Source organism: Saccopteryx leptura, chromosome 4 (genome assembly GCF_036850995.1).
Source record: "Saccopteryx leptura isolate mSacLep1 chromosome 4, mSacLep1_pri_phased_curated, whole genome shotgun sequence".
NCBI classification, from domain to species: domain Eukaryota; kingdom Metazoa; phylum Chordata; class Mammalia; order Chiroptera; family Emballonuridae; genus Saccopteryx; species Saccopteryx leptura.
In genome coordinates this window covers 220,660,399-220,687,096 of record NC_089506.1, presented here as the reverse complement: position 1 = coordinate 220,687,096, position 26,698 = coordinate 220,660,399, and the positions used below count along the sequence as shown (strand labels likewise).

The following is a 26,698-nucleotide window of genomic DNA, read 5'->3' as shown; positions in this document are numbered from 1 at the left end:
ACTTTGGGGTTAGCCTGACCTCTAGTGGCCAAAGAGAGGACTCAGCGGGAAGCGTGCTCAGATGTTGAAACGTTAAAAAAAAAAAGCTCCAAGGTCCATGGGCTTTTATTGAGATCTTACTGGACGCTGAGCTGTGCTCACCCACAGAGAAGTCACACCCGTGGCGCAGCCCACACGGTGTATAGGCGGCAGGGGTGGGTTTTGATCGAATCCTGGCTGGCTTCAGAATCCTCTGGCTTATTGTCTATCCACAAGGCAGGCACAGCACCTGGCTGGAGAGAGCCATCGTCGTGGACTCGAAAAGAAAGTCCCACTTACGTATCAGGAAGCCCTTTTAATAAGTCAGAACCAGAGGGGTGGTCCCCGCTCCTCACTCACCCAAATGCTCTTTTCCCTGTGACCCTGGGGACACTGCCACGGAAAGCCGGCTTGTTCGGGCGGGGACGGCTGGTCTTGGTCTTCCCACCTGAACTAGAGACTCAGCTTACACAGGCTTTCCGCGGCTTTATTTATTTATTTTTATCTATTTATTTTTTTTGTGACAGAGGCAGAGAGAGGCGCAGACAGGAACAGACAGGCAAGGAAGGGAGAGAGATGAGAAGCATCCATTCTTCATTGTGGCACCTTAGTTGTTCATTGATTGCTTTCTCATATGTGCCTTGACCGGGGGGGGGGGGGGGCTAGAGCAGAGTGAGTGACCCCTTGCTCAAGCCAGTGACCTTGGGGTCAAGCTGGCGGCCTCAGGCTTTCAAACCTGGATCCTCCACGTCCCAGTCCAATGCTCTATCCACCGCGCCTGGTCAGGCTGACCATGGTTTTATTGGCTCCTGCTGTGTCTTGTCCTCGGGTCCTCGGGTGGGACCGTGCCTGCGGCTCAGGACGTCCCTCGTTTACGTGGGTGGGAGGGGCTTATGTTCCACGAACACGATTACTGCCAGGGTTAGGGATTGCTGGTTGCACGTGGGCCCCGCCTGGCACGCCACTCAGCGTTCCCCATGCGTCCTGCAGTTCATCCTCACCGCACCCCGACGGGCCGGTTCTATACAGAAGAGGAAACCCTGAGTCCAGTTCTGACTCCAAACCCCACACTTTTACCAGGACACTCTATCCCAGGGGTCCCCAAACTTTTTACACAGGGGGCCAGTTCACTGTCCCTCAGACCATTGGAGGGCCAGACTATAAAAAAAACTATGAACAAATCCCTGTGCACACTGCACATATCTTATTTTAAAGTAAAAAAAACAAAACAGGAACAAATACAATATTTAAAATAAAGAACAAGTAAATTTAAATCAATCAACTGACCAGTATTTCAATGGGAACTATGCTCTTCTCACTGACCACCAAGGAAAGAGGTGCCCCTTCCGGAATTGCGGTGGGGGCCGGGTACATGGCCTCAGGGGGCCGCATGTGGCCCGCGGACTGTAGTTTGGGGACCCCTGCTTTATCCCCTGTAGAGACCAACCAGGGGATGCCCAACGTGAGCTGGCTGTCGTTAGACCCACCGCGTCACAAGTTTGGGCAAGTACGACAGAAACCCAGAGGACAGCAGAAATGGCCCATTCAGGACCGTTTCTGAGCAGGTCAGAGGGCTGACTTCAGTTACACAGACACAACACGTGGCCCAGACCTCCCTGTTATCTATCTCTCTGGCTGTGACACTCTTCCTCATTCAGACCTCTGTCCTAACGAAGGGCTTTCCTCCACACAGACACGGAAAGTAAGAAAAGCCAAGCCCGGTCCACGGACACTCGGTCCATCAGTATGAGCTGAAAACACTCCGTGTCCCCATTCAGGGGCAGGTTCAGGGGACTGGACAGAGCGACTGGACATTAGACCTGGTCATCCACGTGGTGAGAAGAGCGAAGGGACGCCTGGGCAGTGGTGAGTGGCCCACAGGACGGGTCAGCAGCCTTGAGGGAGCGAGATGGGCAGTCAGAGGCTGTGAGGCAGAATCCACAGGTGACCCCGTAACTCGTGTCCGTGCCGCCAGACAGCACCCTCCGAAAGAAGGTCACTGACCGGGCGGACGGGCGGACTCGTCCAGCAGAGACGGAGCAGCCTCTGTATTCAGCTATCACTGGGCGACCGCGGTGAGCCCGTGCGAGAGATAACTGTAAGGTGGGTGGATAGAGGGATGGTCACATAGGCGGAGACTCGGCCCGGGCCGCACCACGGGGCTTCCTCCCACCCAGGCGGACCCAGCCACTGCTGTCACGCACAGTTTGCCTCTTGGCATCATCTCTTGACCCTATGTACGGAGCCACGACTAGGAGACCCCAGGCAACCCACTGGTGAAGAGCTGCTTGCCTTGGACGCCGTCTACCCTGGAGCGGACAGTGACTGGTCCCCGCTGTGACCCACGTGGACCCCACCTGGAGGCTTGTTTGCCTTTCCTGTCCACAGTGCCTTGGTCAGCACCAACTACCTCGAGACTCACAAAGTGTCTGATTTCCCCCCGCGGGGTCCTGGATAACACACTCTTGGGCTCCGGGACTTAGTTTATGCTGAAGGAGAGCTGACCGTGGACATGAGTGATAGTCACCGTCGCTCCAAAGCTGTGTGTCTGGTCAGCACTGACGTGGCCTCTTGGGAGTGACAGACACCTCGGCCAGGGTGTGGTCCCTCCAGCTGCAATCTGTCCTTTGAACCGATGGTCATTGTGTGGCGCTGTGTCCCCACAAGTTAGGATGAACGGGTCTGAGAACCAGCGGGTGGTGGCCGCCCCTCCATGGTCACTCCCGGCGACCCGCTTAGGAATCTGTGTTTCCTCGCCCAGAAATTTTAAGCTCTGCTGAAGGGTAAGCCCTGTTTCCCACAGGAGGGGTGCTCCTCCCCGGTGAGAGAGTCACCCTGCCACTCACCTGACCCCGCTACCTGGTCATTTGGGGCTCCTTATGCCAGCAGCCCAACAGGGAAAAACAGAAACACACCCCAGCGGCTCCTGCATTGTCAGGGCTGCCTGACGTTCACTCTCACGAGGACGTGGCCTCTCTCTGCTGGAGAACGAGCACAGAAAGGGGGTTCCGAGGTGCAGAGGACGCACCGGGGTGCCCCTGGCTGCTCCCGTACGTGATTTTAACCGTGGAGAAGGCGATGACAGCCACCCCGACTTCCTTTAGGCAAGAAAACCAGGGGCACCAGAAATCTTCGAGGATGAAGAAGATTTAGGCCGGATCATTGGAGGAGCAAAACGCAGAACCGGTGGTCAAACTAAGCAGACAAGATGACACTTTACCATCGGTCGTTAGGGAAACGCAAATAAAGCCACCGTGAGGAAGCACCCCACACCCACCAGGGGTGGCCAAAATCAAGAAGAACAAGCGTCGGCAAAGACGTGACAGACACCAGCGCCCTCCGGCATTCCCGGTGGGAGCGCGCCAGAGCACAGCTGCTGTGCAGAACAGTCTGGCAGTTCCTCAGACGGTGACGAGTTGGCACTTGACGAAGCCGTCCCACCCCTGGGCATCTCCCCAGGAGCAACGGAAACAGGTGTCCACGTAGAGACTTGTACACGAAGGCTCACGGCAGCCCTGTTCAGAGTCGCCAAAACGTGAAATGAGTCCATCTTCAATGAATCAACGGAAATAGGACATTTCTACAGTAGAATATCATTCCGCCACACACAAAAAAGAATGAATTACTGATATGTGCATGCTATAGCATGGGCGACAGACTCCTTGAGAATATTATGCTCCGTGGAAGGTGATCACAGATCGGGTGATTTCAATTCTGTGACGAGTCCAGAATAGGCAAATCCTCGGAGAGAACAAGTAGATCAGTGGTTGCAGGGTGCTGGGGGTGGGGGTGGGGGTGGGGAAGGGAGTGGGAATGACTGCTAATGGCTAATGGGTACAGGGTGATAAACAGGGTTTTGTTGTTATTGTCATTGTTGTTTTAATTCAGTGAGAGGAGGGGAGGCAGTCAGACAGACTCCTGCATGCACCCCGACCAGGATCCACCCAGCAAGCCCACTGGGGCATTGCTCCATTGCTTAGCAACCAAGCTCTTCTTAGTGCCTGAGGCAGAGGCCATGGAGCCATCCTCAGTGCCAGGGCCAACTCGCTCCAATGGAGCCATGGCTGCAGGAGAGGAAAAGAGATAGAGAGAGAGAGAGAGAGAAAGAGGAGGGGAGAAGGGTGGAGAAGCAGATGGGCGCTTCTCCTGTGTGCCCTAAGTAGGAATCGAACCCGGGACATCCTCACGCCGGGCCGACATTCTACTGCTGAGCCAACAAGCCAGGGCCAAACATGTTTTAAAACTAGATAGTAGCAATGGTTGCACACTTCTATGAATATATGTAAAGCCACTGAATTGTATATGTGTCAAAGGTAAATATTATGGTATGTGAATTATATCTCACTAATGCTGTTATAAAGACAAGACAGTGGCAAATAAGCCCATGGAACGATGCTCCAATTAATCAACTATTGGGAAATTTACGTAAGAAGCACAATAAGAATGTCTAAAGCAAAAGACAGTCGGCACCATGTGCCAACAAGTTTTCATTCGAAAGGAATAAAGCCAGTTCAAATGCAACATGTTCCGTGAAAGACACCAGCCTCAACCAGCAAACACACTGTGTGATTCCATTTATACAATGAGCTAGAAAAGGCAAAACAGTAGGCATTAGACCCTGGCCAGTTGGTTCAGCAGTAGAGCGTCGGCCTGGTGTGTGGAAGTCCCAGGTTCGATTCCCGGCCAGGGCACACAGGAGAAGCGCCCACCTGCTTCTTCACCCTTCCCCCTCTCCTTCCTCTCTGTCTCTCTCTTCCCCTCCCGCAGCAGAGGTTCCATTGGAGCAAAGTTGACCCCGAGCGCTGAGGGCAGCTCCATGGCCTCTGCCTCAGGCGCTAGAATGGCTCTGGTTGCAACAGAGCAACACCCCAGATGGGCAGAGCATCAACCCCTGGTGGGCATGCCGGGTGGATCCTGATTGGGCACATGCGGGAGTCTGTCTCTCTGCCTCCCCACTTCTCACTTCAGAAAAAATACAAAAAAATAAATGAAAAAAAAAAATGGTAGGAGTTAGAAAGCAGGTTGCCAGTTGTCAGGGGCTAGGGGTCGAGGGCCACAAAATTCAGAAGGTGATGAAGATGCTCTGTATCCTGACTGTAGCGGTTGTCGCGTGACGGTAGTGAGCTAAAAATCAGAAAACTGTATGTAACCCAAAAAGGGTGGCTTTTTGGTATGAAAATCATACTTTAATGAATGTGACTTAAAAAAAAAAAAAGACCACTTTTTGCATCCTATATTGGTTCTGCTTCCTAGGTTGGTTGACCAACCACTCAATTTCATTTCCTCTTCCCGGAAAACAGTGCTCTTCCCAGCGTGGGGGCACCCTCTCAGCTTTCCAGAAATATTCTACGTAGACACAAGCGTATATGTACATATATGCACATAGCATGTGCATATACACATGTACAGATATAAATATAGATGTAGACGTAATTTAGAAGTATAGTATACAATGTTTTATTGTGCCTTCTACTTAACTATATACATATACTGCTCAGAAAAATTAGGGGTTAGGTCAAAATGAATATGAAGCGATAAAAAAAAAAGGAAGCATTTGATCTTTTTTTTTTATGAAACAAGAACATCAGAAAAGCAAACGGCAAGTCAAAGAAAGTGGTTTGATTATGCAGATGAGATGCAAAACCAACTTGTAATTCACGGGTGACCGTGCGCTTCTATAACAGGCTGGTCGTACTGGAGTGGCTGCACGTTCCCCGACCCCCTAATTTCTGCGAGCAGGGTAGTTGCATACCCTGTCCTATGGGCACACTGCGTGACTGCCTCCCGGGGGTGAGTGGCAGCTGGAACACCAGCTCGCCCTCGTCCAGCCCTGGCCAGGAGAGTTGACCTGCCCACAGAGATCCGGGCCGAGTCCACACACGGTCTCTGAGGCTACTCCTCCCCCAGGAATCCGCCCTCCGCTCCCGCTTCCGGGGGCCGTGTTTGTGCGTCCCTGTCCCGGTTCTGCGGACCAGCGCAGCGAGGTGGTATTCCAGCCCAGCTCCCGCCCCGCTCCGCTCCCTCCGCAGGGACTGGTCCTGCCTCTGCGACACTCACCCAGCGTTGTCCCTTGCCTCCCAGGGACGGCACCCCTCTAGCGCTTGCCTGGGTTCGAGTGCTCCCCAGTGTTTCCAGGGAGTGACATTTTCTCCAGAGTTTATAGTCGTCATGTGTGCAGAAGTGATCTGTGACGGACACCGGGCGTCTGCCCGTCTCTGACCGCTGCATTTCACCTTCGGCACAACCCTGCTCGAAAGGTCCTATGATTGCCTCCCGTCTGCAAACAGGGGCGCTGTCTGCCTGGTAACGCTCAGATCACGTGAGTGAGCCTTTGGGGGTGGAGTGTGGAGCTTTTTGTTGTTGTTGTTGTTGTTGTTTGTATTTTTGTTTTTGCAAATAAAAAGCCCTGTGGAGTCAGACGCTGGGGGCTCTGCACTTGGAACAAGCCCCAGGCCTGGGCACAGAGGGCATTCCTCTCCTCTCTGCACCTCTCCCTCTCCTGCCTCGCGGAGGAGGACTTCTGCGTCCAGTCACAGGCCCAGACCAAGCAGCAAGGTTACCTTTAATGGATGGCTGACAGATCTCTGTCACCCGCCTGCAGGACAGGGGATCTCTGTCACCAGCCTGCAGGACAGGTGGAGCAGGCCCCAGGAAATACAGGATCCGTCTTGGGGCCAATCCCTCCCCGCCTGCCTGAAGCCTGAGCCCTGGTGACTGGTGACGTGACCCTGGGGAACAGGCTGTGAGCTAGGCAGGGCCTGTGCAGCACCGCCCTCTGCCTTTTAAGTAAGACCCGCCCAACACCCCTGCGCTTCCCTGGGCCTCCCAGGATGCGCTGAAGGTAATCAGAGCTTGGCAGTAACTTGCCTCTTAGGGACCTGTGCTTCCCCCCCCCAGCCCCCCTCCATACTCCAATTGCCCTGAATATTATTAACACAGGGTGGTCCTGAGTTCTCATACCTTTCTAGAACATTCCTCTCTCAAATAAAAATGTTCAGATGGCTTTTATAATCCTACAGGATCTGGCCTCTGCCCTTCTCTCTGGCCGAAGGCCTGTCACCCGCCTCATGACCCATACCTCAGCCACACTGGCCTTTCGACTGTCCCTGGATCACACCTCAGGACTCTCGCACGTGTCCCTCACTCCGCCCAGAAGCGTCTTCCCCTAGGACCTCACCCCACCTGTCATTAAAACGCCAGCTCAGATGCCGTCCCCTCCCGAAGCCCTTTCCTGACCGCGCCGCGCCCATCACCCCTTCCCACTCCATCTCCTTAGCTCTGCCTCACTGTCTTCACGACATGTGAGCGCTGCCTGCGAGGTTGAGGGCTTCTCTCGGCTCCTCTGGCTGCTCCCTGGGTCTCCCGCTCACTGGAAGGGACACTCCGGGTTGGCAAAGCCTTGCCCGCCCTGCTCATCTCTGCGCTCTGAGCACCGAGAGCGGTGCCAGGAACAGGCTGTCAGCCGGTGACCGTCTATAGAATGAATGAGTGCTTTCCTCCCATCCACCCCACCCCCACCCCAGGCCGCTTTTATCCAGGGGCAAAGCCAGCAAACCAAAGGCCAGGTATGTCCCCGACACCAGCACGGGTATGACAGACTCCACCAGGAACAGCCTGTCCGGGAAAGTGAGCTCACCACTGAGTTCGAATACCGGCTCTCCGCCTGCATGAGCTGGAGAGGAGAATGGCACCCCCCCACCCCCCCACACACTCCCCCACCCCCACCTTGTGGTTAAGTCTGAAGGAGAGAGCCCGGGGGACATGGGGGGGCACTGAGCCTGGCACTGCTGGAAGGGGAATGTGGCCCAGCCACGGGGGAGAGGGGGGGGGAGAGCAGGTGGAGGCCGGACAAAGCCCCAGAGGACACCGTGTGAGTGAGGGCGTCCCCGTCTGCCCTGAGCCCCTTCCGCAGTAGAAGGGGAGACTCCGGCCACTGCCCTGCTCCCATCTCCCAAGCTTGTGACCGCTGGAGAAGCCGGGCAGAACCAACTCCTCAGGAGTCATCTGGGGCCCCACCGATAACCCGGCAGCACCTGGCAGGTGCCCTCGGGGAGGACGTAGAGAGGAAGCAGGGGAGGTCCGTGCCCTCCTGGAATTGGATCGGGGAGTAGGGACGAGATAAAAACATGAGACCAGAGATCCGAGGATAAGCGGGAGCCAGAGGGAGGAAAGCCTGCCAACTGTGGCTGGCACGGGACCCGCTGTGCCCCCGGTGCCCCGACAGAGGCAGTCCCTTCCCTTGGGCCCTCGACAGGACAGTCACTGGGGCCAGAGACTAGTCAGTAGGGAAGAGACGGCCCTTCCCAGCCGGGCCCGCCCTGTTTTACATTGTGGCACCTGTGTGACCTCAAGCGGGTGACTTCACCTCTCTGAGCCTTGTGGCCACGTTTCTGACACGGGGATAATAGTGGGATGTGTCCACAGGGCGCCTGGGAGGCTTGGAGGGAAGATTACACGGAAACTACTCGGCAAGGGCGTGGTGAGGAGGAAATGCTTGGTGAATGCCAGCCGTCGTTTTCCGCGGTGGCGTTGAACGTGCATCCAAGTTGGAAGCACTTCAAAGGGACATCTCTAGCATTTGCCGCTTGAATTTACTTCCCAAACAACACTTTTAATGGTGCTTGTGTGTCCTAGGCACTGTTGTGGAATTGTCTTAATAACCTTATCAGGAAGGTACTATTTTCTTCTGTCCTTTTTTTTTTTTTTTTTTTTTATAACACATAACGTGACATTTTTCATCCTAACCATTTTCAAGTGCACTGCTCACTGGTGTTCAACATACTCGCATTTTGATACAACAGATCTCGGAAAGGTGTTCATCCAAAACTGAAACTCTCTGCCTCCTGACTATCAGCCCCCATGCCCCTCCTCCCCCAACCCCTACTTTCTGTTTCTAGGGAGGCACTATTTTAACTGTTTTGCAAATCAAGAAGCCAAGACTAGCTACATAATATGCGGGGGGGGCAGGACAAAATGGAAATGATGATGAAAATGATGAGCAGGACCAAGATGGCCACAGCAGACCCTGAGAGCAAGCACTGGGTCCTTCCACGTGCCGTGAAGGAACCAAGGGCCAGAGACGTTACATCACTTTACCAAGGTCACACAGCAAATCCTGGAGTCTCTCAAAGTAGATGACTTCCCTTACTTTAGACTAGGAAACGCCCTGCAGTAGGGGCTCTGATCTGTTGACCACAGATGGCCAGGCCCCCCAGCCCGGCACCTGGCACGCATCAGCACTTGTGACATAGTTTGTATCCGGGGAGAGAACGAACCAGTTGCACCCGCTCAGAGAAGAGGTGTCTCTGGCACGCTGTGCTCTGCCTTGGCTCCGGCACAGTGACACCCCCATTGCTGCTCCCCCATTGCATTCACCGAAAGCTCCTTGACTTCCTGGGGGAAGCCAGCATGATGACATGTGTCTGCCCATCTCTAATGTCCCAGGGGGGGGCCCCTTTTATGAGGCCCCGCCTCGTACAGGGATCCCTGGTGTTGAGTCCCACTTGGATAGGGTGGAAGGAAGTGAGAAGTCCCTGGATGGTGTGCAATCACCGGTGACATTTGTGTGACTCCGGGTCTCCAGGAGTCCGGCCAAGTCCCTTGGCTGATCTCAACACAAGAAAACCAGAGCCGAATTATTATAGGATAAGTAAAAATGAGTTTTTCTTGTGCTTATGACATTCATGTTGTGAAAGAGTTTAGGAAGCTAGGCTAATTTTTTTGTTTCTCAAAGGGACTTTTTTTTTTTTTTCCTCCCTCTGTACAAATGCTTGTGACATTCTTGGTTGGGAAGAAGGGAGGGAGGGACGGAACCTCAGAGGCATGTTGGTGGATTAGTCACACCTCTGGCCTCATGGCCTCTCGTCCGCATTGTACTGTGCCTGGCTCCCTTCTGACTTGCCTGTCCTCACTTGGTTCTGTTTAGCAAAATAGAATATCTGTGAACCCGCCCAAGAACGAGATTATCACCAATAATTCCTATTCCATCTCCTAGGTAATCACTATGCTGAATTTTGTGTTTTCAGGCCATTTTCTTTCAGATGGGTTAAATTTGTGTGCCTCGCTAAATAATGTAGTATTTTTTAGTTTTATTTGTTTTCCAAACTTACAGAAAGGGTATGATTATACAATTTTTCATCTTCTGAAACTTGCTTGTTTTGATTCAAGAACAGCTACAAACATCCCCATCACCATATTGTTGGATGTAGCTGTGGTTTATTCATTTTCACTGTTGTGTAATATTCCACTGTCTGGATAGACTATAATGTGCTTGTCTCTTCTCCTGTCATGAGCATTTGGGTTGTTTCAGCTTTTCACGATTAAAAAAAGCTTCCATGAAATTCCTGAGCAAGTCCATATGCGTTCAATTTGGCCTGAGGCCTACAACCAACTCATAGGGTGTAGAGATTCTTAAATTTACAAGAGAATGCCAAATTGTTCTTCAAACACTCCTCCAATGGATGCTCCTCCAATGCTCATAGGGGATCCCACCGATCCCCATCTCCCACAATGGGATTTTCAGATTTTTTTCATTTTGCCATTTGAACGTGTGTTGAATGAATAACTGAGTTAATAGTGGAGAAACAATAGATTGCTTACATCCATTTTCAAAAAACTGGGCCGTGGCCGGTAGGCTTAGTGGTAGAGCATCAGCCTGGCGTGTGCAAGTCCCAGGTTCAATTCCCGGTCAGGGCACACAGGAGAAGCACCCATCTGCTTCTCCACACTTCTTTACACTTCTTCTGCAGGGTTCTGATCCACTCTACTCTGAGGGCGTGGCCTCCGTCGAGTGCATCAAACTGATTAAATTACCGTGAAATGAGGTGGGCAGAGATTAGCCACAGACTAGTGAGAGGATATAGACAGAGATGGTTCCTCATTTTCTTGTCTGGTTTTTCTTTCATTTGAGGCAATTTCCCCCCTTTTGTTCTCATAGAGATTCTTCAAGAAGAGGAGCCATTCTGAAGAGGGCGCACAGGCAAGAAAGTTTGGCTGCCTTACGGAAGAAGATAAAGGTGGGAGGCATTGGTTACATATTGTTTTAAAAAGGAGACAACAGGCTCAATAAGGATTTACTTATGGCGGGCCCCACATCAGCAACACCAAGATTTAATACTTAACCTAACTGCAGTTTCAGCGCCCCAGTGACATAACCTTTAACCTGCCGACACGGTCAGCGCTCGTGAGACCATCTGATCGGTGGGACGTCACTTCTCCCCTCAGGAGGGCGGCACCCCCTTTCCACAGCCATGAGGAGCTCCCGTCCATTTGCTGTGGGATGTGGCCTGGCTCGTGGGTCTTTCCATAAAGCCACTTAGATCATGAAAATTGGACTCAGTTCAATTTTGATAATACAGTGCTTGCTTCAGCAGCGCATATACCAAAATTTCAATAATACAAAAAGCACTGGTATGGATGATGTGGTTGAGTTGAACTGGATTTTCATTTCTGGGGCTGGCTTGACTTACCAAAAGCTTATTGCCATGATATTTGTGTAGATCATGCAGAAACACACACAAAAAGTGTAGTTGTTTAACACACATTGATTGAGTGCCTACTATGTTTAGGCAATGTTCTGGGAGTTGGAGCTACAACACAAACAAGAGACAAACCCTTGTTCTGAGGTGCAGGGGGGACAGAAAATTAAAAAACACAATATAGCCCTAGCCGGTGGCACATTGGATGGAGCAGTCCTGGAGCACTATGGTCACTGGCCTGTTCCCCAGGGCACCTGCTCGGCTGGAGGACAGCCACGGTGAGGGCACATATAAGAAGTAATCAATGGCACAACTAAGTGGAACAAGAATTGATGCTCCTCTCTCTCTCTCTCTCTCTCAAAAATAAATAAAGCTGGCCCTGGCCAGTTGGCTCAGTGGTAGAGCGTCGGCCCAGAGTGTGGAAGTCCCTGGTTCAATTCCCAGTCAGGGCACACAGGAAAAGCAACCATCTGCTTCTCCACTCCTCCTCTCACTTCTCTTTCTGTCTCTCTCTTCTCCTTCCCTCCTGCAGCCATGGCTCAACTGCAGTGAGTTGACCCCAAGCGCTGAGGATGACTCCATGGCCTCCGCCTCAGGCACTAAGAAGAGCTCTGTTGCTGAGCAACAGAGCAATGGCTCAGATGGGCAGAGCATCACCCCCTAGTGGGCTTGCCGGGTGGATCCCGATCCAGGTACGTGTGGGAGTCTCTCTGCTTCCCCTCCTCTCACTGCATAGAAATAAACAAATAAACATATACCACATGTAGCAGTGATGGGTGTCTGGTAAAAACGAGTCTAAAGGAACAGAGAATGATGGTCCTCCTGTTTAGATAAGGTAGTTTTGGGAAGACTTTTCGGACAAGATGACGGAGTTAAACCAAGTTCAGAGAGAATGTGGAGTCTGCATTTAGGAGGTCCCTGGCACATTTAGCCACCTCTTGGCTGTGTGATCTTGTTCTCAGTGACTGACCCAGCAAGGATGAGGAAAACGCATTGTAAATAATAGTGTTACAGTTCATGAATGCAATGTTATTATATTATGAATGTTATGGACGTAATAACTTCCACAGGCCCCCGGGGAAAAAATATTCCAATCCACTGAGGGATATCTTGGCACAATTTCCAACTTTTATAAATGAGATTTTGGACCCGCCACTAAGCAGGCATTGCCCTGACTGTGCGAATACAGAAAATTCATGATGGCTAGTTTCAGTTCCCTCCTCTGTAAACTGAAGATAATGGTTGTGCTGACCACCCAGGGTTTTCTGTTGATGTTGATAAACTGACATTGATCAAACCACACTTATTGAGACACACTGAACCCTATTCCAGGCAGGATCCTAAACAGTGGAAATGCATTCAATAATTTAATCCATAACGACTCGGTAAACCAAATACTATTTTTAATGGAATTTTTTTTTTTTTTTTGTATTTTTCTGAAGCTGGAAACAGGTAGAGACAGTCAGACAGACTCCCGCATGCACCCGACCAGGATCCACCCGGCACGCCCACCAGGGGCGATGCTCTGCCCACCAGGGGGCGATGCTCTGCCCCTCCGGGGCCTCACTCTGCCACGACCAGAGCCACTCTAGCGCCTGGGGCAGAGGCCAAGGAGCCATCCCCAGCGCCCGGGCCATCTTTGCTCCAATGGAGCCTCGGCTGCGGGAGGGGAAGAGAGAGACAGAGAGGAAGGAGGGGGTGGGGGGGTGGAGAAGCAAATGGGCGCCTCTCCTATGTGCCCTGGCCGGGAATCGAACCTGGGTCCCCCACACGCCAGGCCGACGCTCTACCGCTGAGCCAACCGGCCAGGGCTTAATGGAATTTTTTAAGAAATTAAATGTAGCCTAACCTGTGGTGGCGCAGTGGATAAAGCTTTGACCTGGAACGCTGAGGTCGCTGGTTCAAAACCCTGGGCTTGCCTGGTCAAGGCACATATGGGAGTTGATGCTTTCTGCTCCTCCCTTCTCTCCCTTTCTCTCTCTCTCTCTCATCTCTAAAATGAATAAATAAATAAAAAAGTTAAAAAAAAAAAAAAAAAAAAGAAATGTACTGGGATGGCCGTGGTTAAGAACATTATCTCGGTGTCAAGTATGCAAAACTGCAACACAACATCTGTATCTTGCCTGGTGCGCTCGTCACCCAACATGTATGGCGACTGATGCAAGGAGACCAGACTTGACCAGCATGCTCCAGCCAGTGAAACTGCCGTAGGCAGTCAGACAGGCATGAACCGATGGGTCAAGCACAGAAGGTCAGGGGGCAGAAAAGCCCCAGGTGCCTAGCAACGGGCAAAACTGGCAAAACAAGGACCTCGCCACCAGGGTAACTTTTCCTTCCCTAGTTTGTCACTGCTTAGAGCCTCCCTAACTAATAAGGGGCAAAATTAAAAGGACACACCAGGAAAGCTGACAAATAGTCTATGCAGATCCTCCCCAAGACCGCCCCTAAAATCCGGGTTCTTAAAAGCCATTAGGGGCTCTGGCCGGTTGGCTCAGCGGTAAAGCGTCGGCCTGGCGTGCGGGGGACCAGGGTTCGATTCCCGGCAGGGCACATAGAAGAAGCGCCCATTTGCTTCTTCACCCCCCACCCCCTCCTTCCTCTCTGTCTCTCTCTTCCCCTCCCGCAGTGAGGCTCCATTGGAGCAAAGATGGCCCGGGCGCTGGGGATGGCTCCTAGGCCTCTGCCCCAGGCGCTAGAGTGGCTCTGGTCGCAGCAGAGCGTTGCTCCTGGTGGGCGTGCTGGGTGGATCCCGGTCAGGCACATGCGGCAGTCTGTCTGTCTCTCCCCGTTTCCAGCTTCAGAAAAATACAAAAAAAAAAAAAAAAAGCCATTAGGCCAGAGGATCCCGTGCAGCTGTCTCTGACTCTCTTTCTCTCTATCCAGAAACACACCAGCGCTCCACACACACACACACACACACACACTTCTTTTGCTTCTCTCTCTCCTAAGCTCCAAGGGCCCGTCTTTCGCCTCTGTAGCTTCTTTCCTGAGCCCCTTCCTTCTGCAGCTCACCTTTCTACCTCCTCCCGTTCGAGCCTCGACTCTAAACTCTTTCTTAGCCAGAACTCAAATACCCCAGGTCGCTGAACCAAGACCCGGCGGCGTGACATCCACCTGTCTAAAACCTGCTGCTGCTACCCTGTCCCCCACGGAACGGTGGCGCAGAGTTAAACCGAGGAGCCCGCAGGCGGGTGGCCTGGGTTCCAGCCCACACAGCGTGGCTGCAGAGCCTCGCCCCGAGCACGCAGCACGAGCTCAGTCCATCTGCCCGGTTCTCTCCCGCGGTTGCTCCCTTCATTTTCCCCTTAGGACAGCAGAATGCAGCGAGTCTGTTACCCCGGGAAGCTAAGGGACGCATGCACAACGGCCAGCACGCTCACTTAAATTGCGGGGTGCTCGGAGGAGTCGGGGGCGTGGGCACTGGGGAGTTAGCCCGGAAGTTTGCACTCTGCGGTGCACGCGGGTGCAGTCGCAGCTGCTGCTGCCGCGGCTGAAATCGGAACTCCCCCTCCCGGATCCGCCCGATGAGCCGGTCTTCTTTGCATCCTTCTCCCCCCCGCCCCGTGGAGGCAGATGGTTTCTTCCGTCCTCCCGGCTGCTTCCGGTTCCGTGCTCGGGCGTCACAAAGCGCGGCGGGGAGAGGTGGGGGTGTCACGTGGGGAAGAGTGAGCTTTGTGACGCCGACGGCCCCGCCCCTCGAGCCGCCGACGCGCGCACGTCGGCCCCGCCCCGCCAGCGCCGCCCGTGCGCTCCGTGCTTAAGAGACCCCGCGGAGTGGGCGCTCGCCTGGAGCCAGGCCGCGTCCGCCATAGTGCCCGGTTCGGAGTTGTCGCCGCGGCTGCCGCCTGGGGACAGCCCGAGAGCGGCCGGGTCAGGACAGAAAAAAAAAAAGAAAAGAAAAAGGAAGGAAGGCCTAGTCGTCGTCGTCGTCGCCCGGCGGCGTCCCGGGCGGGTGCTCGCCGTTGCGGGCCGAGCAGCGCCGGGAGCGGAAGGCGAGGGAAGCGCGGAGCCGTCGACGAGACAGGAAGCGTCGGGGAACTACCAGGGTCCGCCGGGGGCCTCCCCGCCTGCCCGGCCGCGCTGCGGGGCCCGCGGAGGCCCGCGGCCGGCCCCGCGGAAGCGGCGGCGGCGGGGGGGTGGCGGCCGGCCGCGCGTCCGGGCCTAGGCGGCGGCGTGGCCGCGGCCTCTCCGGGGAGCCGGCGCCAGGGCGTGCGGGGGCCTGCGCATGCGCACGCTCCCGGGCCCGGGGCAGCGACGCCGGTCGTCCGGAAGCCGGGAGGAGGCGACAGGCCGCCGCTGGACTCCGGGCCTCCGGGCCTAGGCGCCCTGTGCCCGCCGCGGCCCTCTCCCGGGGTCCGGTCGGGTCACCCCCGACCGCGGAGAGAGAGAGAGGGGGAAAGAGACCCACCCACCGCCCACCGGGAGGTGCGGCCGCGCCATGGACCCCTGACCCCCGCGGGGTCATCCGGACTCTTTGAACGTGTGGACTGACCGCTACTGACTGCACCGCCTTCTGCCCCCACCTCGGGCTCCGGCCGGCCCGTCGCCTGAGCGAGGGGGACGCCGCCGGGTGACATTGTGCCCGTTGGCCGCGTCTCCGCTCCCCTTGTCCCCGCTCTCGTCCGCCTGCTGCCCGCACAGGCGGCGGTGGTTCTGAGCGTCGGGGGTTCTGGATCGCTCGTTTCACGGACCCCCCAGCTCCCCCCACACACACACCTGCCTGTGGTTCCGCTGGGACGGACGGGGTGGGGGGTGTTACTATCGAATCCGAGGCCTGCGGGCCCTGCCGTGTCTTTTCTTAAGAGTGTCTTGTGTGTGTACCTTATTCTGCTCTTGAGTTGATAAATACACATTAACGTTGAGCGTGTCCACGTGGGTCTCCTCGCTGAACCTTAGGGACCCTCCTGTCGGCACCACCATGTCTTGTGTGCATTATAAATTCTCTTCCAAACTCAACTACGACACCGTCACCTTCGATGGGCTGCACATCTCCCTCTGCGACCTCAAGAAGCAGATAATGGGGAGAGAGAAGCTGAAAGCCGCCGACAGCGACCTGCAGATCACCAACGCGCAGACCAAGGAAGGTGAGAGCGCGGGCGCGGCCCGTCGGGGTGCAGGTGGCTTGCTTGGGGGGCGCGTCGCCCCTGCGCCTCCCCGGGGGCCCGAATGCTTTCCCCGCAGCGCTCGTCGATACCCGGGGTGGTGGGGCTTTAACCGGGTTTCTGCGGACGTGGATGGTCTGGAACAGGCCCATCCACAAACGTGGGAGTCGGCTTGCCTTCAAATGTGTGCAGATGAGGGTTTGGGTGGGGAGAGGAGGGGGGTTCTCGGGGTGCTCGCCTTTCATTGGCAGGAACGGGGGAGAGCAAAGACCCAAGGCTTCTCATTTTTTGTAAAACCAGATACTTGTAACTTTTCCAACCGGACAGCGCGTTGGGGGCTTCAGGGCAGATTTTGTGTCCTTTTCTCCCTCCCCCTGCCTTGTCTGTTTTTCATTTTTGGAGTTGCCCGTGTTGTGAAGGGATCCTCACTTGAATATTTCGGAGGCTTGGATCCAGCCAATCTTCAATATTGCAATTGCTTTGGAACTTGATAGGTTGTAATGTCACCCCCTTTTGTCTTGTGTAAATTTTAGAACTCAGTCATACAGTAATTAAGTAGTTGAACTCTTTGTTCATGTTTACTAAGTATCCCAAGTAGAGACTTCAGAAGTTGAATTGCTGGACTTGACATGATTCTGTTGATAACTAGACTACTGAAGACGAAGTTGCTGCCTCATGAACCCCAGTAACCCACTGACTGTACTCTTCTTCTCTTTAAAGGCACTTTATAATCCTGAGAATTTTAACAGTCAATATGAAAATGGGACTGACCTTAGATTCGAACTCTGACCCTGTTTTGGTTTCTTTTCCTTGGTATTGGGATGATGATCTGTAGTGTTCAGTTGGTCAGTCTTTTTTAGTTTGATCGATGACACAAGAAGAAACAAAGGGAAGTTCTCAGTAGATGAGGGTTTTTCTTGATTTCTAAATTTGGTTTATGGTGACAGGTTCTTTTGGGTGCGGTTGGGGGTGCCCCCTTCTCGCCTGCTGTTGGGTAGTTAGTATGAAAGAGCTCACGTGCCAGTCACATCCAGACCCAAGTGCCTGTGTTGTGTCAGGGAACAGCACTGCTCACCGTGCTCACGGTCACTAGTCAAGAACACTCACTAAGGAAGAATTTTATTTACTCGCGTGATAATATGTGAAGGAATGGTCTTCACTTCCCCCTTTTTAATAAAAGTTTCGTACCTAAGGGACACTTCATGTTAGGCTGTAGTCATTGTAATTATGTGCAGCGTCTCTACTTGAGAGGAAACATTATTGGTCATGAGCATTTGAGAAACAGTTTTTAAAAATACTATTCAAAAAACACCTTAAGGGAAATACTGTATTCTTTAAGTTCACCATACATAAGCATTCCTTAAGTATGACAGTCACCCTTCACAGGGGAGTGTATAAGAATGTCAGGCCTTGAGAGGATAATGGGGTACTTATGAATGGAGTTAGAGGAAATGAAGTCAATCTTAATCATTACACACTAGGCAAGTTTCATTTGGGGCTAGACTGTTTGTTTTTTCCACCTAATAATTGAATATGACTTCATTAGGAGTAAATTTGATGGAATAGGGTCGATGAAATTCTTGTCCAAAATTTAAGAGCTTTGTGATGTGTTATTTTTGCTTTGCCCAGCAGCAGATTTATTTTGAATATCTGTGTGAAGCTTCCTTATTGGGGAGAGATTTGGTAGATGGGTTAAGAGAAGGAACTTCAAGGGAGAAAATGTACACTATTTGCAGTCCTCAAATTGGGTTTTTTCTTTCTCTCAATCAAAAATTGTTTCATTTTTTATAAGAGAAATATTGTAGTGCAGGGGCTAGTCTGTGAGTTTTATTGGAAGTACGTAGTATGCAGTGTCCCACGACGGCTAAGAGTGCTGTTTGGTTTTAGCGCCGTCCAGTGAATTAAAGGGGACAAAGGAATGTTTACAAAGCTTCATAATTAGGAGATTGTCTAGGAGAAAATGCTGAAGTGTATCATCACAAGTTTGAATTAATGTTTAAATTTCCTAGTCTATTATGCTCGAGATTCTCAAATCTTGATTAGATCAAAATGGCTGGCTCAGAATTTCATGTTTTAGATGTAAGAATCCTCCTTTATTTCTACACTGTATTTCAAAATGCATCCAGTAATCTTTTTCCTATATAACCTAACTATTTAAATTTGTTTTCCTACGTTTCTATAGCCCCACTCCCCCCAAAAACCTTCGTTTTGAATTTAGTCTGAAAGATTAGGAAGCTGAGATTGAAGTATTTTAAAAATACTTCTTTCTTCATTTCTCAAATTCATCTTGTTTTTCATTCTGTTTGTGTCTGCATATGTTTTTAGACTAAAAAATTACACTGGTGGGTAGAAGGGGCCTTTTGAAGTTAATAGGCTACTTGTTAAAGAAGTATTTAAGGGCAGAAAATCATTGTACATAAAAATGAAAAGGTCAATTAGAGCATCTGCTGTTCGAGCATATGAACACATGTGCTATTCCCCACCCCCCAGCGAACGCTTTCGTTCTTACGTATTCAGAAACTGTCAGGTGTTTGACACCAAGTTTTGATTCTAGAATTTGCTTTTTAAAGATTCCCCATCTTGTCTGTTTCTAATTTTTCTTACTCAGAGCTTGCTTGAAATCTGGACTGTCATGAACTGTGCAAGGTGATGGGCTTATGTTGGTATTCTCGGATGTAGGAAATTGCATCACCCTAACTGAACACTGTAAGATACAGTTTGCTGCTTGAAACAGACTGAAGAGACCCCTCTCCTGAACAACGTACTTGTAACAGGAAATACTAATAGTATTAGGATTAAAAATAATAGAAGTGGTATATAAGGTATATAGGTATATATATGTATGTGTGTGTATAAGTTGAAAATGCTTAGGTGTGTGACAAACTTGAAGTACAGTCATTGGAAATCAGTCACTTGGTGCTGAGTAACTCGGGGACACAGCGATCCCTGCCTCGCCCGAGGAAACCCTGCTCTCTGATGGTGTGACTAAGGGAGACGGGCACATTTTGACAGCTAGCTCCCTGTAGTGGATTATTTTTCTTTTGGTAATTTGACAGATTCTCTCCTTAGCAACTCTTTTTACCATTGTTAAATGTATTGGTCTGCTTAACTTTTAAAATTCCATTCCTACAGAAATATTGCAGTAATAGTTCAGAGTAGAAAACTAGTATCCACTTATCTTCCCATTTGTCTTCTCAGAAGGTGACATCACTGTTCATCCAGTTGCTTAAACTGGGAACCCAGAAATTCATGCCCAATTCCCATTTCTCCTTTACCCCCAAACCTTAGCAAACCTTGTAGGGGTTTGATTCACCCCCAAACCTTGGCCTATTCTGGCGCCATCCCCAGCACAGACCGTCCTCGCCTCCAGCCTGGACTGTGCACACTGCCCCCTGAGTGAGCCTTGTTCCTGCTGTCACTCCTCTCTGGGTTCACCTCCACCAACTACCACAGTATCTCTGCTTGTTTATAACAAACTGCCATCGTTTGTGTTTAAGTTCCTTTAGCGACTTGTTGTACTTAGAAACAAAATTTAGGTCAATGTATGATCAGTACCTTTCTACCTGTATTTAATGTCAGTCTTTCATTTTCTTCAGCTATTTGGTTTTTTTTGTGTCATTTTCTTTTTCACCTGCTTTTCTGTGTCTTACTATAAATTACAGCTTTTTTCATAGTGCAGATGTTCAGCGTTATTGGCGAACCAAACAAGAGACTGACTTAGTCTCACTGAAACTTGGGGTTCCGCAGACATAGTGTGCTGGGGCCAAGAACCAGCTGACACTATTTGGGTCCTTTAAAGAGAAGTACCTTGTGGTTTTGGATATTTGTTCTGACAGTATTGGTAATCAAGATGTAAGGCACATGGAGTTGTTAATACTCCTTTTATAGTTAACTTTAATTCCCATAAAATTCATCTTTGGTTCAAGTTCTCTAATTCCTGAGGACTGTGACTTACCCAAATCCCCAAATAGACATTCAGTTCTATTGTTTTATTTACAGACTATACTGATGATAATGCTCTAATTCCGAAGAATTCATCTGTAATTGTTAGAAGAATTCCCTTTGGAGGTGTTAAATCTACAAGCAAGACATATGTTATGTGAGTATTTATCAAATTTCATGTATTTAAGTTCTCAAAATAATAGACCTTTTTTTTTTTTGTATTTTTCTGAAGTTAGAAGCAGGGAAGCAGTCAGACTCCCACATGTGCCCGACCGGGATCCACCCAGCATGCCCACCAGGGGGTGATGCTCTGCCCCTCTGGGGTGTTGCTCTGTTGCAACCAGAACCATTCTAGCGCCTGGGGCAGAGGCCACAGAGCCATCCTCAGTGCCCGGGCCAACTTTGCTCCAATGGAGCCTTGGCTGTGGGAGGGGAAGAGAGAGACAGAGAGGAAGGAGAGGGGGAGGGGTGGAGAAGCAGATGGGCGCCTCTCCTATGTGCCCTGTCTGGGAATTGAACCCGGGACTTTCACATGCTGGGCCGACACTATAGCTGAGCCAACTGGCCAAGGCCTAGACTTTTTGTTTAAGAAAGAACCAAGGGTATTTTAGAACCAAACTCATTATTTTAGCCTAATGAATATATCTCCTGAAGCATTAAAATTGTGAGGATGAGATTGTTTTTTTCTCAAATTCTTCCCCCAGTTAGGTTAACTTAACCTATATAGTTAACAGAAAGCGCTATTAGAAAGAATTTTTGCACAAGAAAATGATGTTCAAATAGTGAACAAATATTTCTGTACCTTCCTTGTTTTTATTTGCTTCTGTGCTTTCTTTTTTTCCCCTACTGTTAAAAAATGTATTCTCAGTTTCTTAGGAGATCTGTCCTAAATATTTTGACAGCATCAAGAATACTCGGTAATGCTAACACTCGCTCCTTGTCAGGAAGGGTTTTTGTTGGGAGGCTAGAGGGCTCATGGGAGTTATGAACAGACCCTGGAATCAGACTTCGGTTTGACTCCCTGTCGCTTCACTTGTGTGACTTGTGTGACTTTGGGGTAGTTACCTAAAGTCTGTGCCTCGGAGTCAACAACGCCTCCGACGTGGTAAATGGCCGTTGTTAGAGGGAAAACAGCAACATGTGCAGAGGAGCCCAGAGGTTAAAAAACGTCACTAAAGGGGCAGGATTAACATTTTTGTCTTGAACTCTCTGCTTCCTTGCAACGTGGATAGATGTGTTGCAATTCTAACGTAAGCACAGCAACCAGGCTGGTGAAAGGACAGGCCTTTCCCTTAGAAGGCAGGTGGCCTTATTTAAAATCTTGACAAATCCTGCTTTTGGTTACTGAGGAACTCTGGGTTGTCAGTTTGCCAGTCCTGGGACATGGAGTGGGTTCTTGGAATTGAGGTGCAGGCGTTGATTTCCCTGAGCTTCGGCCCCGGTGGGCACGCGTGCACTCTTCCAGGTCGTCCGCGTGAATGCCACTGTGTCGCCACGCTCGGAGTCCTTTCGTGTGAGATCCCCTGTCCAGTGACAGCCCGAAAAGCAGAGTACCTCCTGGGTGGGCCGTTCACAGCAAGTGAGCTGTGTGCTTCTTAACTTAATGGATTTTAAGAAATCATAAGGAAAGATTGACTTCTAGACTCTAGTATGAAATTACACTTTCTTTTCCAAGTTCCTTTTAAAACTACTGAGTTTCAGATTCTTTTGATATTCAGAACTCAAATTATTTGAAGAACCTGGGAAAATAAGTTGGCTGTTATGGGATTGCATGTTTTTTCACTGTGGGTGTGGCTTCCTTTGTAAATGTGTTTGTCTCATAAAATGGGTTTGCTGAGCAAATAGTAGAAAATGAAAACTTTATTTGTATCTCAGGACTTCCAAATCATGCACAAACTTACAAACTTCTTTCAGGTGCTGGCTAACATTCCTCCAGAGCAGGGTCGTCAGCCTTTTTATCCCTACCGCCCACTTGTGTATCTCTGTTAGTAACATTTTCTAACTGCCCACTGGTTCCACAGTCATGGTGACTTATAAAGTAGGGAAGTAACTTAACTTTATAAAATTTATAAAGCAGGGTTACAGCAAGTTAAAGCATATAATAATAATTACTTATCAAGTACTTTATGTCGGATTTTCGCTAAGTTTGGCAGAATAAATCTTTATAAAAGAACTTACTATAGCTAAATCTTTTTATTTATACTTTGGTGGCTCCGCTACTGCCCACCATGAAAGCTGGAACGCCCCCTAGTGGGTGGTAGGGACCGGGTTGACCACCACTGGTCTATAGTGTGAAGTTAAATGGAAACGAAGCATCTGGAGGCTGTACTTAGCCGTTCTCCTCTGGCCTGTTTCCTGTGGGGACTTTTACAGGAATTTCTTTTAGGGCTTATTTGTGTTCTTTTTCAAAAATCAATGTGTCCCAGTTCTCCGTAACTGTTTAACTTACTCTTTTTTCTAAAATGTTCTGTCAGATTGTGGTATTTTTCTGCTAGTTAGAATTCTTGTTTAATCTTTGACCATTGTTTTGAGACTTTTTTAAAAATTAAAGTTACTATCCAGTAGTACATAAATTTTAAAAGCAATTCTGTATCAATAAAGTGTTTTTCAAACTAAAAAAAAAATTAAAGTAACTCTATCAATCTGTGTTTCTGTATTTGAAATCTGTTTTTGGAGCTCAGCCATTTCTCAGGGATCCAAATTACGAATGTCACAGTGGTCTTCCTTTCAGAAAATCGGACGTATGAAAATTTACATCCCTGCCTGTTAAAAACCAGGGGATGATTTAATTGTTCAGCCTTCTAAGAAATAACCACAGAGTTTCTCAAGAAGTCCTCAGACTTCCTTTCAGAAAACAATGTAAGTGGCAAGATCCACCTATTCTAGTAATTTAAATTTAAAAAGAAAAGTGTACCTATTCTAGAATTCCCCAGGATGGATTTTTTTTAAACCACATATTAAACTGTGTTCAGAGGTGATAAAGATTAATCAAAGTAGTGCATTCCTTATTTTGGAGAGTAACCACTTTTAGATCTTTGTCCCAAAGGAAAATTGTCCTATAAATGAGTGATTTAAAGATATGTGTTAAGGATTTATAGCACAGAAGTTTCTAAATAGCTGCTTATAGAGCTAATGTTATTTTTGTTTTTGTTTTTTAGAAGTCGAACTGAACCAGTGATTGGAACTTCAAAAGCAGTATGTAAAAACACAATCTCACACTTTTTCTACACATTGCTTTTACCTTTATAATGTAGCAGTGAAGTAAATCATTTCAGACCTTAATATCCTACTGGTCATAGTACATGTTGTAAATAAAATGTATTTTGCTGACAGCTCAGTTGAATCTGGATATATGTGGCATAATTTTGCACACTTACTTTGTAGAAATGGGGAATTTGTGCCCAAAAACCACATGTTCATATTTCCTATGACAGCAACCCTGTATGACACTGTGTTGCACAGCTAATGTATGATCCTCTTTAGATCGTGTAGGTTTTACACTGATGAACATGGGACCGTGTTCACATCTGTCTGTCTAGAGTTAGTATTTTGTATGTATGTACAGGCTGTTGTGTGCTTTTTGTTTCTTGCAATAAAAAATGTTTGGAGTGTATATTTTGCCACTTTCACGTTGTATCACTTAGTTTTTGTTAGATTTTTTTTCCCTGCCTGATGGGTGGCTCTGAAAAGTGCATTAGCCACCACATTAAGGTTTGATGCTTTCTCCGAGTTCAGACACACGTAGGGGAGAGCATTCCAGAGACCCCTGGTGCAGCTCAGTTACTTAGTTTTGCTTTATTTGTCATTTTGAGCTCCTGTTCTGTTTTTATCCATACTATAAAGTGAAACCTGAAATTGGGTCCCCACAAGTGTATCAGTGTCTCCTGGATGATTTTGATGATTTTATACAATTGAGTACATTGTTTCCAAATTTTAGTACAAGGTCTTTCAGTGCTAGTCTGCCCAAATTAAAGTATTTTCATCTTTCTCGTAGATATTAAAATACTGTGTTAATGGTAAGCTGATTAAGAGTTGTAGCTTACCAAAGGTAACTACCCTTAACCAGGGTACTGTCCTGATTTTATCACAGACTAACCTGAGGTGCGACACCCTTTTTACTTGGAGCTCACAGTTAGTAGCATTCCCCAGCTGTGGGCTGAAGCGTCTGTTTCCGAACACAGGTCTGCAGGGATGGGTTCCGTAAACTCATGGCTCTGTGAACATGACTGCTCAGGCTGATTTGTACACAATACAGGGGGTCCTAAATCTTCATTTAGAAGTCAAGGGGACGGCCTGCTGCTTCACTTGATCCTTTTTCGATACTGATCTTGAATTGTGTATCAGGCATTTCACTAACCTTGGACCACTGGGTCTTAAACATGATCATAGAGACAATCTGAACTTTGGACTTGCTCTCTGAAGTATATGTGGCCTTTAGTTCCCATGGAACTAAGTACAGTGATCCCAAACTCATAGTGTTTGGGTCCCCCCTTCTCCCCCTCTTTTGGGGTATATTTGGGGTTTTGTTTTTGTTTTTTAAGCATAATGCTGTAAAAACTGTCCAAGTTTCTGTTTTGCTGGTAATTGGTTTAAAACTGATTTTCATGTATCCAAATGCTAGCACGAAGTAGATGCCTATCCTGGTGACTGTAGTGGTTAATGTAACACATTTTGTATAAAGTACCTTTTATATAGTATTTAAACGCATTCAGATGAAATTTTATTTCTTGAAAACAGTTATTTCCTTTTTGTTTATTAGCATGTGTATAAACACAAATCACATGTTCATAAATAAAGTTAACATTCTTTTAGCCTTGTGTGTTCCCTGGCATGTCTGTATTACACTTATAAGAAGCAGTTTATTTTATGCTTTTTAGGTTTCTCTTTTTTTTTTTCTTTTTTTTTTTTTTTAAGTACTTTAAAAGTGGCTTTAATTTTTAGGTAGAATTATCTGAAACAGATGTTAGGTAGTTGGATACCCCCGTCATGGATTTGTTTGCGGTGCGTTGGCTGACGTTGAGGATGAGAAGAGGGTCACTCAGTGTGACCTGTGCCCAGCTGGGGAGACTTGAGAATCCACATGTGTTGTACCCACTCACAAAGGCCGAGTAAGATGGAGCAACCAAACCAGGCTTTTAAATTCTGATTAGTGAGAGGGAATGTATGAACACGTTGGTAACTTAGCCGTCTCTAATCAAAGATGGCTGTTCTCTTCAGCTTTGTTGACTTAGCTGTACTTCTGCCTCGAGACATCAAAGCTGACTGCTCCTCTACTAACTGAACGTCAGAATTACATTGCGTAGGGTCCTATCATTTCAAGCAAGTGTATTTGGCATAAAAGATTTTAGATTCTTGCTCCCAGAAGTAAGACCACAAATTAGATGTGGAGAGAAAGGTGTCTTAATTTCAATGATGTCTACAGTGTGCATCAATTAATTGTTTTGAAGACTCCTTTTTTTTAAGGTAGCGGATTTTTTTTTTTGATTGGTGGTATCTGAGAGTTACTGCATTTGCTGACGTTTAGTACATATAAATTTCTAGTCATTTTTAAGCCATTCCCCGTAAGCAGTTTCCCCTTACGTGTTCATACCTTGCTATACGTAGAAAACAATAGGATGGCCTTCATGTGACTTCCTTGTGGATGATAAGATATTTAGGTGCTATGGTGATTGTTTGGTGGAAAAAAAGTGATTTAGATGCTGTTGAATGTCTGCAACCACTTTCAACCCAATAAATATATATACTAATAACAGGTTGGCAGAAAGCTAAAAAAAAAAAAGGACAAGGAAATCTGGCATAAGAAAGAACAAAAAGCTACATTTTAAGTGTCAGGAGTAGGAAGAGCAAAAATGTTCCTTTTTTTAGTTCCGGCCTTAAGAAAGTAAGATTACTTTCTAAGGAAATAATCAGTGTTATAATCTCGGTAGTAATAGACCAGGAGTCGGGAACCTATGGCTCGTGAGCCAGATGTGGCTCTTTTGATGGCTGCATCTGGCTCACAGACAAATCTTTAATAAAAAAAATGATAACATTAAAAATATAAAACATTCTCGTATTACAATCCATTTCCTTCTGCTCATGTTCATGGTTGTGGGTGGCTGGAGCTAATCACGGCTGTCCTCCGGGACAACACCAAATTTTTATTGGATAATGCGTAAT

At 48.8% G+C, this 26,698-nt stretch overlaps 1 protein-coding gene and 1 long non-coding RNA gene across 5 annotated transcripts in view; one reads left to right on the top strand and one right to left on the bottom strand.

Moving 5' to 3' along the window:
• Positions 1-674: 674 nt before the first annotated feature.
• Positions 675-7,217, bottom strand: LOC136403988 (uncharacterized). Of its 3 annotated transcripts, none has more exons than XR_010751208.1 (3): positions 6,979-7,217; positions 6,076-6,347; positions 675-1,039 (listed from the first exon to the last, which is right to left on the bottom strand). It is a non-coding gene; the product is annotated as an uncharacterized lncRNA (long non-coding RNA). The 3 variants fall into 3 exon arrangements; XR_010751207.1 differs by having other exon boundaries at positions 6,124-6,347; positions 6,979-7,214; XR_010751209.1 differs by lacking the exon at positions 675-1,039 and adding an exon at positions 4,430-4,605 and having other exon boundaries at positions 6,124-6,347; positions 6,979-7,216.
• Positions 7,218-16,413: 9,196 nt separating this feature from the next.
• Positions 16,414-26,698, top strand: part of RBBP6 (RB binding protein 6, ubiquitin ligase) — a 31,144-nt gene continuing 20,859 nt past the window's right edge. For both annotated transcript variants that reach the window (XM_066383399.1, XM_066383398.1), the window contains exons 1-3: positions 16,414-16,579; positions 20,597-20,696; positions 23,698-23,734. In XM_066383399.1, coding sequence (XP_066239496.1) covers positions 16,414-16,579; positions 20,597-20,696; positions 23,698-23,734 — 303 coding nt within the window. The remainder of the gene's footprint in view (positions 16,580-20,596; positions 20,697-23,697; positions 23,735-26,698) is intronic.